Source organism: Chlorocebus sabaeus, chromosome 25 (assembly GCF_047675955.1).
Source record: "Chlorocebus sabaeus isolate Y175 chromosome 25, mChlSab1.0.hap1, whole genome shotgun sequence".
Taxonomy (NCBI): Eukaryota; Metazoa; Chordata; class Mammalia; order Primates; family Cercopithecidae; genus Chlorocebus; species Chlorocebus sabaeus.
In genome coordinates, this window is record NC_132928.1 from 73,113,145 (window position 1) to 73,127,367 (window position 14,223).

The 14,223-nt window shown below is 43.7% G+C and overlaps 1 protein-coding gene across 2 annotated transcripts in view; it reads right to left on the reverse strand.

Annotated features, from left to right (window-relative positions):
- Positions 1-310: 310 nt before the first annotated feature.
- Positions 311-14,223, reverse strand: part of RBM34 (RNA binding motif protein 34) — a 30,365-nt gene continuing 16,452 nt past the window's right edge. Inside the window, exons 7-11 of one of the 2 annotated variants that reach the window (XM_037986035.2) lie at positions 8,942-9,025; positions 8,729-8,792; positions 6,591-6,630; positions 6,208-6,326; positions 311-494 (exon numbers count right to left, since the gene is read on the reverse strand). In XM_037986035.2, the coding sequence (XP_037841963.2) occupies positions 333-494; positions 6,208-6,326; positions 6,591-6,630; positions 8,729-8,792; positions 8,942-9,025 (469 nt within the window). In that variant the 3' untranslated portion in view covers positions 311-332. Of the gene's footprint in view, positions 495-1,751; positions 2,556-6,207; positions 6,327-6,590; positions 6,631-8,728; positions 8,793-8,941; positions 9,026-14,223 lie in introns of those variants that run through there. The other variant, XM_007989841.3, reaches the window with a different exon arrangement.

Below are 14,223 nucleotides of genomic sequence, written 5' to 3' on the forward strand. Positions count from 1 at the left end.
GGCAGATCACTTAAGGCCAGGAGTTCGAGACCAGCCTGGCCAACATGGTGAAACCCTGTCTCTACTATAAGTACAAAAATAAGCTGGCCATGGTGGCGTGGGCCTGTAATCCCAGCTACTCTGGAGGCTGAGGCGGGAGAATTACTTGAACCAGGAGGCAGAGGTTGCAGTGAGTGGAGATCGAGCCACTGCACTCCAGCCTGAGTGACAGATCAGGACTCCGTTTCAAAAACATAAAATACAATAAAACTATATATATATAGATAGATAGATACAGATATGATCAAAGTTAAGATATTCTGACAAGGAAAATCGTGGGCTGAAAGCAGACATTAAACAGACACTGTAAGTTGAGGGGTATCAAAGAAGTCAAGCATCAGTGTCAGAGACATTGGAACCAGAACTACCTTACCTTGAATAGGGACTGGGTAAAATGAGGCTGAGACCCATTGGGGCACATTCCCAGGAAGTTTGGCATTCTTGGTCACTGGATACTTACAGGGAAGGGAACAAGTTAATAATGTTTACCTAACACACCCAGGGAATGTTCTGATATCCCGATATCTTAAGAACAAAAGCATTCTTAGTTTAATTTTCCCTTTAAATATTGATTCTTGCAGAAGACATTAGTTACAGCAGATTAACAATCCTTTGACAAAGACCAGGCAGTGTCTCACACCTGTAATCCCAGCACTTTGGGAGGCTCAGATGGGCGGATAGCTTGAGCCCAAGAGTTCAACACCAGCCAGGGCAACACGGTGAGACCCTGCCTCTACAAAGAAATTAAAAACTTAGCCAGGTGTGGTGGCACACACCTGTGGTCCCAACTACATGGGGAATGAGGCGGGAAGATCCCTAAACCCAGGAGGTTGAGTCTGCAGTGAGTTATGACTACACCATTGCAGTCCAAGCTGGTGACAGGGCCAAGACCTTGTCTCACAACAAACACACACAAAAAAATCCTTTGTCACAAGCTCCTGTAGTAGAGCACATCTTCCCCATTATTTTTTTGCTGTGTTACATACATTGTACCTAAGGTGGACATGTTCCTTCTCTTGCTTTAGAGTGTGTACCATTCTATGAAGTACCCCTTCTTTCACTTCTTTATTTTTTTTTTGAGACTGAGTTTTGCTCTGTCACCCAGGCTGGAGTGCAGTGGCATGATCTTGGCTCACTATAACCTCCACCTCCTGGGTTCAAGCAATTCTCCTGCCTCAGCCTCCCCAGTAGCTGGGATTACAGGTGTCTGCCATCACACACAGCTTTTGTATTTTTAGTAGAGATGGGGTTTCACCATGTTGGCCAGGATAGTCTCAAACTACTGACCTCTGGTGATACACCTGCCTCAGCCTCCCAAAGTGCTGGGATTACAGGCGTGAGCCACCGCGACCGATCTTCTTGATTTTTTAAATAAACTTGTTTTCACTTTACTCTGTGGACTGGCCCCAAATTCTTTCTTAGGCAAGATCCAAAAACCCTCTGTTGGGGTCTGGATCCAGACCCCAGTAACACCAGGTTGTGTAATAAAGAATTTGGCTGGCCTTTTTCCCCAGTTCCTGGGAGTTCTAACCCCTTGGAATTGACGAGTGATTCACTCCTGTAATCCTAGCACTCTGGGAGGCCAAGTTGGGAGGATGGCTTGAGTCCAGCAGTTTGAGAGCAGCCTGGATACCGAAGCAACGTCGTTTGGGGTAATACCCAAGGTTCGTTGCTTTGTGCCAAGGAAGTCAAGAACTTGAGCACACATGGAGTAAGGTTAACAGCAGAGGTTTAATAGGCAAAAGAAAGAGAAAGGAGGCGTGGGTGCGGCAGGTCATGCCTGTAATCCCAGCACTTTGGGAGGCTGAGGCAGGCAGATCACCTGAGGTCAGGAGTTCGAGACCAGCCTGGCCAACAAGGTGAAACCCCATCTCTACTGAAAATACAAACAATTAGCCAGGCGTGGCGGCAGGCGCCTGTAATCCCAGCTACTCAGGAGGTTGAGGCAGGAGAAGTGCTTGAACCCGGAAGGCAGAGGTTGCAGTGAGCTGAGATCACGCCACTGCTCTCCAGCCTGGGAGACAAGAGCCAAACTCCATCTCAAAAAACAAAAAACTTTCAAAGGTAGTATTACAATGTGAATAAACTGAGAATGTAGAAGTCTCCACATTTCACATATACCATCCACAAAAAAGTGTAAAACTGAACACATGATTAGCAGACAATGCTATCAGCAGATAACTGCACTTTTATTAGCAGTACTCAGCAGGAAAAGAAAAAGCTGTTCCTGGTTGTCATTTCTGTTTTCTCTGTTTCTTAGGGCATCCACTTTTCTTCTGTCCCTTCTTCTTCGTTTTAAGGAGAACAGCTTTTTCTCCAATAAATAAGCTTTTAGAATGTCCTTCTGCAGTTTTGGAAGTAAAATTAAGTCCCTGCTTAGGTTTACCAACATTCTTCAATCGTGGATTTGAATTTTGTTTTAATTTTTCTTTATTAACAGAACGCATGACTCTGAGTTTTCTCCCCATGAGTTCAGAATTATTTAATTTCAGAGCAAGATGAACAGAATCTGTATTCTGCAAATCAAAGGAAAACATAATACATTAATTTCTACCAGAAACCCATCTGCAAAGAAACTAGTGAAAGTGTCACTTTAACAGATTCGAGAACAACTTTTGAGCTTGCACAGATAAGCCCCATCCAATCCCAGGTGTATCAGCTGCCGCGCTCGAAGTCTCCTTATCACCAGCTCCTCACTAGTGTTTCCCCAGAAAGCACTCAAGCTGCCTTGTGAAATGTTCAGCTAAGTCACAATGCTACAGGCTTCATTTTTTTTTTTTCATTGTAAAATGAGGTTCTAAACTAGATTAGTCATATGCAATATTGGCTTTTTTTTTTTTTTTCTTTTTTTGAGATGGAGTCTCGCTCTGTTGCCAGGCTGGAGTGCAGTGGCACGATCTCAGCTCACTGTGACCTCTACCTCCTGAGTTCAAGCGATTCTCTTGCCTCAGACTCTCAAGTAGCTAGGATTATAGGCACAGGCCAACAAAGCCCGCTAATTTTTGTATTTTTAGTAGAGACAGGGTTTCACCATGTTAGCCAGGATGGTCTCAATCTCTTGACCTTATAATCTGCCCACCTTGGCCTCAGAAGTGCTGGGATTACAGGCATGAGCCACCATGCCCAGCCCCCATATGCAATATTTTAAACCAATAAACCTCCTTCATATAGCCATCTTTGTCAAAGCCCCATTGTATTAGCTGACCAGAGGACAGGGAACTCTCCTTTACAGTACCTGACATGTGGACTAGACACCCTCTAGGGTTTCATGTAGATCCAAAATTCTGTTATACTTCTGTTCTAATGTACAGCCATTAATGCTAACCACCCTGAATATCCATGAGATGTTTATTAAGGGACTTTAGAAGCTTATCAAGTAATAGAAGACAGGGAGCAGAGAAGTGGTAAGATAACTACAATACAGTAATAATGGCAACAAACGCTGTGACAATCTTTCTAAAAAAGCTACCAGGCAATTCTTATCAAGAGTCTTCAAAATGGTAACACATCTTAACCTAGTAATATCCTAATGGGGATCTATCTTAAGTAATCTACAATCCAAACTTTTGGGGAAAAAATCATAACCAGGCCAGGCAGAGTGGCTCACACCTATAATCCTAGCACTCTGGGAGGCCAAGGTGGATAGATCATTTGTGCTCAGAAGTTCGAGACCAGTCTGACAAACATGGTGAAATCCTGACTCTACAAAAAAAACACGAAAATTAGCCAGGCGTGGTGGCACACACCTGTAGTCCTAGCTACTCAGGAAGCTGAGATGGGAGGATCACTAGAGCCTGGGAGGCGGAGGCTGCAGTGAGCTGAGATCGTGCCAAAGCACTCCAGCCTGGGCAACAGAGTGAGACTCTGTCTCAAAAACACAAAACACATAACCACTGCAATTTCATTATTACAGGGAAAAACAGAGAATTCTACCAAGGTTCAACATGAGAGAAATGAGAGTACAAACTCTGTTATATCACCCAATGGAACACGCTTACATAACAGAAAACAACATAAAATAGGAAGTAAACACAATTTAACTTCACAGAGAGAAGTTCAACTATAAAAATGGCAGCACAAGGAAAAACTGAAAGGAAATGTAGTAATGGGTTGTTACTGAGAGAAGAAAAATTTATGACATCACATAGTATGTAGTCAGCTCCCCAAATCCTGAGTTCAGTATCAGAGGATTCAATCAACTGCAGATAGAAAATACTTGAAAACAACAAATGACAATAAAAAATATGTATTACATGTAACAATATACATTCATGCAAATGTGCCATTTTATATAAGGGCCTTCAGCATCTGCAGATATATATACTGTTTGCTATGTGAGAGGGATCCTGGAACCAATACACCGTCGATATAAAGGGATGACAATAGATTATTTTTTGTTTTGACATAGGGTCTCACTCTGTCACTTTGGCTGGAGTGCAGTGGTGCGATCATGGCTCACTACGGCCTTGACCTCTTGTACTTAAGCAATCCTCCAGCCTCAGCCTCCTGATAGGACCACAGGCACTGGCCACCATGACCAGCTAGATTTTTAGTTTTTAATTTTTCTTTCTTATTTTAAGACAGGGTCTCATTCTGCCATCCAGATTGGGTGGCTCACTGCAGCCTCGACCTCCCAAGGCTCAGGTGATCCTCCTGCCTCAGTCCCTCAAGTAACTGGTACTACAGGTGTGCACCACCACACCCAGCTGATTTTTGTATTTTTTTGTAGAGGTGGGATTTTGCCATGTTGCCCAGGCTAGTCTTGAACTCCTGGGCTCAAGCAATCCACCTCCGTTGGCCTCCTAAAGTGGTGGGATTACAGGTGTGAGCCACTGCACCCGGCCTTACTTCTATATTTTTTTTGTTGAGTTGGCGTCTACCTACGTTGCCCAAGCTGGACTTGAAGTCCTCACCTTAATCCTCTCGCCTCAGCCCTCCAAAGTGCTGGGATTACCGTCACAAGTCAATATGCCCAGCCTGTATATTCTTTTACTCCTTAATATTGTCAGGCATGAAACACTGGTTAAAAATTAGTGAACTAAATATAACTAATTTTGTACAAAGAATAAAACTTTCTTATACCTTAATGTCAATTATTTACTCTATCATACAGAAGGTGGAGAAGATTCAGTGATTTAGTCCTTCCAATATCCAGGATCTAAAACATTTAATTAGTATGAAGGAGGAAGTGGGACATATTTTGGATAGGTGCAGTTGTAGCAATATATTATGGCAGGTTATAAATTCAGTTTTCTTGTTTTCTTTTTTTTTTTTTTTTTGAGACGGAGATTTACTCTTGTTGCCCAGGCTGGAGTGCAATGGAGTGATCTTGGCTCACAAGAACCTGTCTCCCGGGTTCAAAAAATTCTCCTGTCTCAGCCTCCCAAGTAGCTGGGATTATAGGAATGCGCCACCACGCCCAGCTAATTTTGTATTTTTAGCAGAGATGGGGTTTATCCATGTTGGTCAGGCTGGTCTCGAATTTCCGACCTCAGGTGATCCACCCGCCTTGGCCTCCCAAAGTGTTGGGATTACAGGCATAACCCACCGCGCATTGCCCTTTTTTTTTTTTTTTTTTTTGAAATGGAGTCTTGCTCTGTCACCCAGGCTGGAGTGCAGTGGTGTGATCTTGGCTCACTGAAACCTCTGCCTCCCAGGTTTAAGTGATTCTCCTGCCTCGGCCTCCCAAGTAGCTGGAATTACAGGTATGAGCCACCACATCTGGCTAATTTTTTTAATTTTTTGTGTTTTTTTTTCCCCCTTGAGATGGAGTCTTGCTCTGTGGCCCAGGCTGGAGAAAAATGGAACATTCTCGGCTCACTGCAACCTCCACCTCCCAGGTTCCAGTGAGTCTCCTGCCTCAGCCTCCTGAGTAGCTGGGATTATAGGCGCCTGCCACCACACCTGGATAATTTTTGTACTTTTAGTACAAACGAGGTTTTACCATGTGAGCCGGGCTGGTCTTGAACTCCTGAGCTCAAGAGATTCAACCGTCTCAGCCTCCCAAAGTGCTGGGATTACAGGTGTGAGTCACTGCACCCAGCCCAGTTTTCTTAAGATGGAATTTGAGAATGGAAGTGAAAGTTATCTCTCAACCATGACATGTAGTAGTATCAATGCCTCCCAGGGCACTTCGAAGGACAGTGACAATGCATTAGTCTCCCATACCTCAAAGAGGACATAGCCAAACCCTTTGCCGATGCCTGTCACTTGGTCTCTCACAATCCTCACGGCCATGACACTTCCACAGTCCAGAAAGTGCTTCTCAACGGCAGATTCTGCAACTTCTGAAAACAAATTCAACCAAAATGGAAGTAAAGAGTTGGGAGCTCCTCAGAAACATGGAGATGTTTAATAATACAGCTAGTTAAGCATGGCCCCATGATAATAAGTCATTATATTGCATACTTTTTAGTACATGTGCTGCCACGGCAAACACGTTGGCATGCTTTCAAATTAGTCTTAAATCAAAACATTAAGTTACTACTCAGTTCTTATTTCCTTGTTATTTATTTAGTAACATTAACCGTACTTTGTTTAAACAAACTTACTATAAGGGAGATTCCCCACAAAAACTGATCTCTTGTCTCTCTGAAACAAAAAGATAGTTAATAAAAATCACTCATTAGACCAGAAAATGGAAGTCATTGAAAATCCTCGCTATCTCTCCTTCCCCCCATATCTGACAGGTCACCAGTCTCCTCATTTAGCCACACATTCTGTTCTTCGATTCTGTTTCTTGTCTTCCCTGCTGGACTGTGTGTGGGTACCAGAGGAAGGGAGTGGCTTTTTGTCCACAGCTGGCACTGACACATGGAGGGATCAGGAACAGCCTGCTACACTGGGTGCATGCAAACTTTTTCTGTGAAGGGCCAGATAGCAAATATAGGCTTTGCAGGCCATGTGGAATCTGTTGCAACTACTCAACTCTGCCATTATACCTTGAGAACAGCCCATGGATAGTACACAAACGAATGGTTGTGGCTGTGTGTCAAAAGAAAACTTTATTAACAAGAAAAAAGCAGCAGGTAGACTTAGCTCTCTACCATAGTTTGTTGACCCTGTACTGGGTCCCCAGGTCAAGCCAGGGTTTTCATCCAGGTCGTTGTCATTTCCCCACTAAGTTGCTTTGATATCGACCGAAATGCACTCTATGTTTCTGTGGCTGAACTAAGTGTCCTTCGTTCATTTCTAGGCACCTTTTTCAAGTCCAAATCTGGTCATGTCACTCTGAGTTTAAATTTTTAGAGTAGCTCCTGAACAAAATCCAGACTCCTCTGCGTGAAGCACAGTCAACAAGGTCTTCATGATTTAGCCTCTACCTATTTGTCCAACAGCAACTCTTACACACCTCACCCATCTAATAATTGTATCAAGCTCCTGCCATCTCCTGAGTGAATTATTTTCTGTCCTCACCATTTATACTGTTTTTCTGCCCAGACATGGCCCTCAGCCTTTACAACACTTTTGGTCTACATAAGCCTTCTCTTCTTTCTTTTTTTACCCCTGCTTCTCCACAGGGTAAGTTCTATCTCCTCATCTTTCAAGACTATCATGAAATTTATTCCCCTGGAAACTTGCCTTGTCCCTTCTTCCTGGCATATTCCCAAGTCAAGTGTCCCAATCCTGAGCTGACAAATCATCCTGTGCATTGACGACAGTACTTATACAAGTGACATGACCTGTCACTCCGACCCTTTCTAACATATACTGTCAGCTCCTAGGAAGTTGAGACTATGTCTTAGAACTGTATCTCTGACAGAGTATGTACTAAAAACTGTCTAATGAATAACTGAACTTTCTAGACCTTGGTCTATAAAGTGTTAGACCAGATGATGTCTAATGTACCTACTGACCTAATTATGATTATTTGAAGAGGACTATGTTTTTGTTTCTTTTTTTTTTTTTTTTTTTTTTTTTTTTTGAGACGGAGTTTCGCTCTGTCGCCCAGGCTGGAGTGCAGTGGCGCGATCCTGGCTCACTGAAAGCTCCGCCTCCCGGGTTCACGCCATTCTCCTGCCTCAGCCTCCCGAGTAGCCGAGACTACAGGCGCCCGCCACTGCGCCCGGCTCATTTTTTGTATTTTTTAGTAGAGACAGGGTTTCACCGTGGTCTTGATCTCCTGACCTTGTGATCCGCCCGCCTCGGCCTCCCAAAGTGCTAGGATTACAGGCGTGAGCCACCGCGCCCGGCCGTTTTTGTTTCTTTTTAAGAAACAGGGTCACCCTCTGTTGTCCAGGCTGGAATGCAGTGGCATGATCACAGCTCACTGCAGCCTCAAACTTCTGGGCTCAGGTGATCCTCCCACCTCGGCCTTCTGAGTAGCTGGGACTATCAGCATGCATCATACACTTGACTAATTTTTTTTTTTGTAAAGGCAGGGTCTTACTACATTGCTCAGGCTGCTCTAACTCCTGGGCTCAAGTAATCCTTCCGCCTTGGCCTCCCAAAATGTTAAGATTACAGGCATGAGCCACTGTGTCCAGCCAGGACTACATTTTTGAAGGGAATGTTGACCTCGGTCCTTGTGCCTCTCTTGCCATCAACTCTGTAATCACAGAGGACATAGGCTGTTTCCTTCTGTGCTTCCCTCACATTGCTGATTCCAGTCCCCTTCCAGGAAAAGCCTGGAAGGAAAGATTTCTCTCTACAAAGCTTTCGTTCTTTAAACAAATCAAGTACTACTTACAGATGAGGTCTCAGATGCGAGATCAACTCTAATACGAAATCCATCTGCAATTTGGGCCCCATTTCTATATTATAAATACAAAGGGAAAATGGTTGTTAAAAATGAGTACTCAATTACTAAAACATCTATGCTAAAGTGAAACCAAAGAATAAACAAAGTACTCACACATACTTATACGACAATTATTCTGTTCAAACCTAGGGATAAAATTACCTTTTCAATGCCTGTGTGGCAGCACTCTCTTCCTTAAACACAACATAGGCATTCATATTTTTCTGATCAGGATGAATTTTACGTCTACACCAAAAAAAAAAAAAAAAAAAAAGAAAGAAAGAAAGAAAGAAAAGAGAGACAAGATAAAGTTTGTTAGCCTCAAAGTCACTAGAAAATATCCAGTTTGTTTTCAACTCTTAATCAACACACATGACAAGAATTCCTGGGTGGAAATTTCATCTCTTTGAACAAATATTTAGTAATAACTCAAAAAATAACACACAACTTAAAGATATTGATGGAGACACAACCCACACTTTCTTAAGAGTCCTAACCATGAGAAAACAGATGGACCATGTATATGAATCCCTGAGAACCATACAAGAACTAAAAACTAACATCTTAGCTGCAGTCCGTATGTAACACACACATAAACAGTTGTGAGACGTGAGTTTTCCTCTTTACTGTAAAACACCCATATAGAAGAGTGCACAAACCACATATAGCTGAGCAAATTAACAGCTCAATGTGCCTTGTAGGCCACTCAGAAGCCTCCCTGTGGCCCTTTCCAGTTGCAGCCCCTCCTTCCCTCCAAAGGCAACCACCATTCCCATTTTTATAGGAACTACTTCCCTGCACATCTTTGTGGTTTTATCAGCCAAGTGTCTATTCTTAGACATCATACTTTGATCTTGTCTATTCTTTTGACCTGATATGTCTTTTGAATCTTGTTTAATTTACAGAACTTTCTCTGTATCTCTGTATCTCACTGTTTAGCCTGCAGAACTCCCCCCAGCCTGGATTTTGTGACTGCAAGCTCATCAAGTAGTTCAACACAAACCTTTGTCCTCTATATTTCTTGTAAACTGGCAGCTGCATCCAAAGGCTGGATCAGACTCAGATGTGACCCCTTTGTCACGACTATTGGTGGGTGTTGTGTTCTTTCCAGAGAGTCATGTTATGACTGGTTTTTACCCTTTGTCAATGACTGCAGCTGGTGTTACTAAATGCCTAAACGCATTAAGTCACTAGGATTGCAAAACGGTGATATAATTTGGTTGTGAGGAGTTAGCAAAAAGGACCTAGGAATGAACACAGATCTTTCCCTGAAGACATCAACCTACTGTTTTGAAGTAACAAAAACGCTACTACACAAATGAGTATCATCAAGAAGGGAACTGGAAAACAGTGCTTGACATGACTCATGGCATTCTCTAATAATATACTACACTAATGCTTTTGTATTGATTAAACCAGCTGTGATTCACTGAATGCCTAATATATACCAGACACTCAGTTAGATATTTAACGTATTTCATTTAATCTCACAACTCCAACAGGTGTTTTTTTTTTTTCTGATTTTATGAGTAAGGAAGCTGAGACTGAAAGAGGTACGTGACTGTGATGAAACGGCAACAAGTGGCTGGCCTAGGACTGAAACCACGTCTAGCTGACTCTAGAGCCCTGCTCTTTCACACAACACATGCTGCTGACAACATCCAAATCCAACACATCCTAGTGCACCCCCAGGAACAAATGCAGGAGTTCCACTTCCACCTAGAATGTAAAAAGCCAGAAAGCGCATCACTCCTGCCCTTACCAGTTAAGAAGAAACCAGATAACCCACAGCATCGTAACTTTTGTTGCAGCCATCAGAGAGCTGAAGTCTTGGGGAAAGCCAGCAGCTAGAAGCTAAGGACACGCCTGCTCCCTCCAACGAGAGACAGAGGAAGCACTGGCTCTACTGGCTCTATGATGGCTGAGCACAGGGGCAAAATGCTGGACACCAGACAAGCAGGAAAGATTCCCACCATGATCTCACTAAAACACTAGAATTCAGTGTGGGCTGGGCCTGAAACAGAAGTCCTGGAGGCTGCTGACGCAGGAGTGTGCACCCATCCTCAGGATCTGCCCCAATGACCTCCACTCTGTGGGAAAGCCTGACATCGCAGCCATGGGTGCTGCAGGCCTGGAGGATGGAATGGCCAAAGTGTGGGAAAGGCACAAAGCCCCACCTGGATTCTTGTCTTGATGGAGGAGAAGGCTAAGCTGCTAGGGGAGGGATAGCAAACCCTGTCACTCCAGGGCACAGAGAAGACTCCTACAGCCGGAGGAAGGGAGGAGTCCAGCTACCAGAGGAGAGGTGGGAAACATCCTCTGCACAATCCCCACTAAAGGTACAAGGCATTTGGCACAGCTTGGCTGCCCCAGGAAAAATGCCCTCATCAGGTGCACTCCTGAGACACAGAAACACTAAGACAAGACAGCAGAGACCCTGCTGCACCCACTCCCACCAGACTACCAAGCAAATGACAAACAACAGCACTCTTTATTTTGAGATGGAGTTTCACTCTTGTAGTCCAGGTTCGAGGGCAATGGCACGATCTCGGCTCACTGCAACCTCTAACTCCCGGGTTCAAGCGATTCTCCTGCCTCAGACTCCCGAGTAGCTGGGATTCCAGATGCCTGCCACCACACCCGGCGAATTTTTGTATTTTTAGTAGAGACAGGGTTTCACCATACTGGCCAAGCTGGTCTCGAAATCCTGACCTCAGGTGATTCGCCAGCCTTGGCCTCCCAAAGTAATGAATTACACGTGTGAGCCACTCTGCCTGGCCAACAACAGCACTCACTAAATGAGATCTTCGATAAAACCTACAACTTTCAATCTCTAAGAGACATCTCCGGGCGGGCGCGGTGGCTCATGCTTGTAATCCTAGCACTTTGGGAGGCTGAGGTGGGTGGATCATCTGAGGTCAGGAGTTCAAAACCAGCCTGGCCAACATGGTGAAACCCAGTCTCTACTAAAAATACAAAAATTCGCCAGGTGTGGTGGCACACGCTTGTAATCCCAGCTACTTGGGAGGCTGAGGCAGGAGAATCACTTGAACCCAGGAGGCAGAGGTTGCAGTGAGCTGGGATCGCACCACTGCACTCCAGCCTAGCGACAGAGAGAGATACCTCTAAAAAAGCCAGTCACAAACTGGAGCAAAATATCTGAAACACACATAGCAGGAAAAGGTGTTATATCTACAATATATAAATAACTCCTTACAATTGTATAAAAATAATTTAAAGGTCACTAAAAAATGGGCAAAATTTTTGTACCAACATTTCACCAAAGAATAGATACAAATAGTAAGCACATAAGATGCTTAACATCTGTAGTCACTGTGGTTGGCAAACCTTTAGAATGGCTAAAATTAAATGACGATGCCAAGTGCTGGTGAGGATGTGAAGCAACTGACATTCTCATCTATAGCTGGTAGGAATGTGAAATGGTACAAGCACTTTGGAAAACAATTTTTGCAGTTTCTTAGAAAGTTAAAATATACCATAAGATCCAGCAATCCCACCAGGGAGTTTCTCAAGAGAAATGATCCGTACCCAAATCTTTTTAGCATTTTTATGTATAACAGCCAAAGGCTGAAATAACCTGAATGTTCATAAACTGGTGAATGGGGCCGGGTGCGGTGGCTCACGCCTATAATCCCAGCACTTTGGCAGTCCGAGGTGGGCAGATCACCTGAGGTCAGGAGTTTTAGACCAGCCTGGCCAACATGGCAAAACCTCATCTCAACTAAAAGTATGAAAAAATTAGCCGGGCATGGTGGATATGTGTCTGTAATCCCAGCTGCTCGGGAGGCTGAGGCATGAAAATCACTTGAACCTGGGAGGTGGAGGTTGCAGTTAGCCAAGATGGTGCCACTCACTCCAGCCTGGGCGACAGAGCAAGACTCCATCACAATACAATACGATACATCACAATAAATATAATACAACACAACACAATAAACAGGTGAATGGATAAACAAATGGTACTGTCATACAATGGAATACTACTGAGCAATAAAAATGAATTAATTACCAATGCATTGCAATAATAAGAACAAATCTCAGATGGGCACGGTGGCTCAAGCCTATAATTGCAACACTTTGGGAGGCAAAGGCAGGCGAGCTGCTTGAGCTCAGGAGTTCAGGACCAGTCTGGGCAATAGTGACACCCTGGCTCTACTAAAAACTTAAAAAAATCAGCCGGGTGTGGTGGTGAGCACCTGTAGTCCCAGGTATTTAGGAGGCTGAGGCAGGAGGACTGCTTGAGCCCAGGTGATCAAGGCTGCCGTGAGCCATGATCCGCCACTGGACTCCAGCCTGGGCAACAGCACAAGACACTGTTCCCCTCCACCAATCCTCCTCCACAAAAAAACAAACCTCAAAATCATTATGCTGAGCAAGTTAGACAAGAGTACACCCTGTATGATGACTCTACTTACATAAAATTCTGGAAAAGGCAAACTAACACATAGAGACAGAAAGCAAGTGAGTGGCTACCTGAGGACAGAGGTGGAGGGACATATTGCAGAGGGTTAGGAAGAAACTCAAGGAGATAAAGTGTTCAGTATTGGGACTATGGCAGTGATTTCAAGACTGCCTACATATGTTAAAATCATAAAACTGTACATATCATATATGTGTAGTTTACTGGAAGTAGCCTTAATAAACCAAAAAAAAAAAAAAAAAAAAAAGTTTTAAACATTTTGGCTATAAGAAAAAGGGAAAAAGTTTTACATGAAAAAATTTCCCATAAGCCAAGTCAAAAAGCCAACGAGCTGGGGTGTGGTGGTGTGCACCTGTAGTCCCAGCTACTCGGGAGGCTGAGGCAGAATGATTACTTGAGCAAAGGGAATTCCAGGCTATAGTGGATTATGATTGAGTCACTGCACTCCTGCTGGAGAACAAAGCAAGACTCTATCTCTTAAAAATAAAAAAAGGGCCAGGCACGGCGGCTCATGCCTGTAATCCCAGCACTTCGGGAGGCCGAGGGGGACAGATCACATGAGGTCGCGAGTTCGCGACCAGTCTGACCAACATGGGGAAGCCCCATCTCTACTAAAAATACAAAATTAGCCAGGCGTAGTGGCACATGCCTGTAATCTCAGCTACTCAGGAGGCTGAAGCAGGAGAATCACTTGAACCAGGGAAGCGGAGGTTGCAGTGAGCTGAGATCGTACCATTGCACTTCAGCCTGGGCAACAAAAGCAAAACTCCATCTCAAAAAATAAATTAAATAAATAAATAGCAAATGACAAATAGAGAAAAAATATTTACAATTCATGTCACAAAAGGCTGATTTCATGAACATCCCACAGATCAACAAGACTAATAATTCAAATAAAACAAAGCACAAATGACTCTTTTTTTTTTTTTTTTTTTTTTAATTTTTTTTTTTTTTTTTTTTTTTTGAGACGGAGTCTTGCTCTGTCGCCCAGGCTGGAGTGCAG